This window comes from Myiozetetes cayanensis, unplaced genomic scaffold (assembly GCF_022539395.1).
Source record: "Myiozetetes cayanensis isolate MyiCay16 unplaced genomic scaffold, myiCay2020 scf1632, whole genome shotgun sequence".
Taxonomy (NCBI): Eukaryota; Metazoa; Chordata; class Aves; order Passeriformes; family Tyrannidae; genus Myiozetetes; species Myiozetetes cayanensis.
The window spans coordinates 1,713-5,460 of record NW_026087307.1 but is presented as its reverse complement, the minus strand read 5'-3'; the positions used below and the strand labels follow the sequence as shown (position 1 = coordinate 5,460).

General features: G+C 64.7%; 1 protein-coding gene across 1 annotated transcript; it reads left to right on the top strand.

Annotated features, from left to right (window-relative positions):
• Window positions 1-391: 391 nt before the first annotated feature.
• LOC126638129 (galectin-4-like) lies at window positions 392-3,312 on the top strand (the record flags this gene model as incomplete). Its single annotated transcript, XM_050311774.1, is given in 5 exon segments — window positions 392-436; window positions 1,126-1,213; window positions 2,738-2,753; window positions 3,151-3,254; window positions 3,257-3,312. Coding segments are annotated over 5 exon segments (309 nt in total), but the record flags the coding sequence as incomplete, so codon positions are not given.
• Window positions 3,313-3,748: the final 436 nt, after the last annotated feature.

Genomic DNA, 3,748 nt, shown 5'->3' with positions numbered 1-3,748 from the left:
CCTGAGACCCCCTGTGGCTCAAACCCACCCCTGAACCCCCCTGTGCCCCAAACCCACCCTGAACCCCCCTGCCCCAAAATCCACCCCCTCTACCCCAAATCCCTCACTGACCCCCCCTGTACCCCCAAACTCCCCACTGACCCCCTCCTGTACCCCAAATCCCCCACTGACCCCCTCTCTCCACAGGGCCCGTGTCCCCCCTGTGTCCCGGTGAGTCTTGGGGGGGAACCTGGGTGGGTTTGGGAACCCCCAGGTGGGTTTGGGGACCCCCAGGTGAGTTTTGGGGTCCCCCAGGTTGGTTTAGGGGTCTGCCAGGTTAGTTTGGGGGTCCCCAGGTGGGTTTGGGGGTCCCCAGGTGATTTTGGGGCCCCCTGACCCCTTTTCCCCCCAGGACATGCCCCAGGCCATCCCCTCGTACCCCGACTGTAACCTGCCGGTAAGTGGGGAGGGGGTCCCCAAACTGAGGCCCCCCACCGCGGGGGTCCCCAGGAGGTCCCTGGGGTGTCCCCCTCATTAACCCCCCTGTGCCCCCACAGGTGATGGGGCAGCCCCCACCTTCCACCCGGTGAGTGGGGCATTTGGGGGCCTGGGGAGTTTTTGGGGTACAGAGGGGATTTGGGGGATTTTGGGGCCTGGGGGTGTTCAGGGGGTCACAGAGGGGGTTTTGGGGGCCAGAGGGATTTGGGGTTCTGTGAGGCACAAAAGGATTTTGGGGGTTTTGAGGTCCTGGGGGTTCGGGGCGCAACGGGGATTTAGGGGGCTAGGGTGGGATTTGGGGTCCTGGGGACACGGGGAGATTTTGGGGGGCCTGGAGGGGACCTGGGGGCTTTGGGAGGGTCTGGGTTGGGGGCTCTGGTGGGGTCACAGGAGGGCTTGGGGTGGGCTCAGGGTGGGATTTGGGGTCCTGGAGGACACGGGGGATTTTGGGGGCCTAGAGGGTACCTGGGGGCTTTGGGGAGGGTCTGGGTTGGGGGCTCTGGTGGGGTCACAGGAGGGGGTTTGGGGGCTCAGGGTGAGATTTGGGGTCCTGGGGTCTCAGGGCCTGGGGTCGTTGGGATTTTGGGGTGCTGGGCAGGGCTTGGGGTTTCCCACCTCCGAACCCCCCTTTTTTGCTGTTCCCCCCAGACCGTCCCCTTCGTCGCCACCATCCCGGGGGGGCTCGTGCCCAAGAAAACCATCGTGGTCAAGGGTTTCATCCCCTGGATGCCAACAGGTACTGGGGACCCCCAAAAAGACCCTCCGGGTTCCACATTAACCTGAGGGTGGGGCTGTGGGGGGCACGTTCTGCTGCACGTGACCCCCTCCCCAAAACCCCCTGTCCCTGACCCCCAAATCCCTGTGACTCCCCAGCCCTGTGACTCCCCCTGCTCCTCTGACCCACCCCAACCCCTGTGACCCCCCAAACCCCTCTGTCCCTGACCCCCTAAATCCCTGTGACTCTGCCCCCAACCCCTGTGACCCCCCAAACCCCCTGTCCCTGACCCTTCCCAACCCCTGGGACCCCCAAATCCCCTCTGTCCCTGACTCCCCCAAATCCCTGTGACCCCCCCAAACCCCCTGTCCCTGCCCCTCTGATCCCCCTCAACCCCTGTGACACCCCCAACCCCTGTGACCCCCAAATCCCTGGGACCTCCCAAACTCCTGTGACCCCTCCAAATCACCCTGCCTCCCCCAACCCCTGTGACCCCCAAACCCACCTGTCCTACCCCCAACCCCTATGACCCCCAAACCCACCTGTCCCCCCCAACCCCTGTGACACCCCTGCTCCCCCAAATCCCTGGGACCCCTCCAAACCCCCCAAATCCCTGTGACCCCCAAATCCCCCTTTCCCCCCATCCCTGTGACCCCCAAACCCACCTGCCCCCCAACCCCCTGTGACCCCCAAAACCCCCCAAAACCCCTGTGACCCCCCAAATCCCCCTGTCCCTGCCCCCTGATCCCCCCCAAATCCCTGTGACACCCCCAACCCCTGTGACCCCCCAAACCCCTGCCTGATCCCCCAAATCCCTGTGACCCTCCAAACCCCCTGCCCCCCAATCCCTGTGACCCCCAAATCCCTGTGACCCCCCAACCCCTGAGACCCCCAAACCCCTGTGCCTGCCCCCCCAACCCCTGTGACCCCCCCAAGCCCCCTAAACCCCTGTGACCCCCCAAATCCCCTCTTTCCCCCATCCCTGTGACTCCCCCAAATCCCTGTGACCCCCCAAACTCCTGCCTGCACCCCTGACCCCAAATCCCCTTCCCTGCCCTTGACCCCCAACCCCTGTGACCCCCAAATCCCCTTTCCCCCATCCCTGTGACCCCCAAACCCACCTGCCCCCCAACCCCTGTGACCCCCCAAACCCACCTGCCCCCCCAACCCCTGGGACCCCCAAGCCCCCCAAATCCCTGGGACCCCCAAACTCCCCTAAACCCCTGTGACTCCCTCAAATCCTCCTTTCCCCCATCCCTGTGACTCCCAAACCCTGCTGACCACCCCCAACCCCTGTGACCCCCAAGCCCCCAAACCCTAGGACCCCCCAAATCCCCCTGTCCCTGCCCCTCTGATACCCCCCAAATCCCTGTGACACCCCCAACCCCTGTGACCCCCCCCAAATCCTGTGACCCCCAGATCCCAGTGACCCCTCCAAACCCCCCTGCCCCACAACCCTGTGACTTCTCAAACCCCTCCTGCCCCTCAACTCCTGTGACCCCCAAGCCCTCTGTCCCCTGTGACTCTCAACCCCGTGACCCCCAGCTTCCCCCAAATCCCTGTGACTCCCCAAAGCCCCTGTCCCTGCCCCCAACCCTCTGTGATCCCCCTAAACTCCCCCAAATCCTGGGACTCCCCAAGCCCCCTTTCCCCTCCATCCCTGTGACCCCCCAAAATCCCTGCACCTCCAAATCCCCTTTCCCCCATCCTGTGACCCCCTCAAACCCTGCTGACCACCCCCAATCCCTGTGACTCCCCCAACCCTGCTGACCACCCCCAACCCTGTGACCTCCCAAACTCCCCCAAACCCCTGGGACCCTCTCATCTACCCCTTTCCCCTCATCCCTGTGACTCCCCAAACCCTGCTGACCACCCCCAACCCCTGTGACCCCCAAACTCCCCTAAACCCCTGCGACCCCCAAAACCCTCTGACCACCCTTTGTGCCCCCTCTCCCCAGGTTCCACATCAACCTGCGGGCAGGGCCGGGGGACATCCTGCTGCACCTGAACCCCTGCATGGACGCCGGGGTGGTGGTCCGGAACAGCCTCCTGGGGGGCTCCTGGGCGAGGAGGAGAGGGCAGTGCCCCACAGCCCCTTCCAGCGCGGCCGCTACTTCGATGTGAGATGGGGGACACTTTTGGGGGCTGGGGGACACAGGGGGCTTAGGGATGCAGAGGGGAGATTTGGGGTCCTGGGAGGGGGACAGGGGTCCTCCCCAAACCCCTTCCAGCGGCCGCTACTGATGTGAGATGGAGGGTCACAGGGACAATTTTGGGGGTTTGGGGATGCAGAGGGGAGATTTGGGGTCCTGGGAGGGGGATAGGGGTCCCTCCCAACCCCTTCCAGTGCGGCTGCTACTGATGTGAGATGGGGAGGGCCACAGGGGGGACACTTTTGGGGGCTGAGGGGACACAGAGGGGAGATTTGGTGTCCTGGGATGGGGGACAGGAGGGTCCCCACAACCCCTTCCAGCGGGCCGCTACTGATGTGAGATGGGGGATCACAGGGGACACTTCTGGGGGCTTGGGGGATGTAGAGGGGAGATTTGGGGTCCT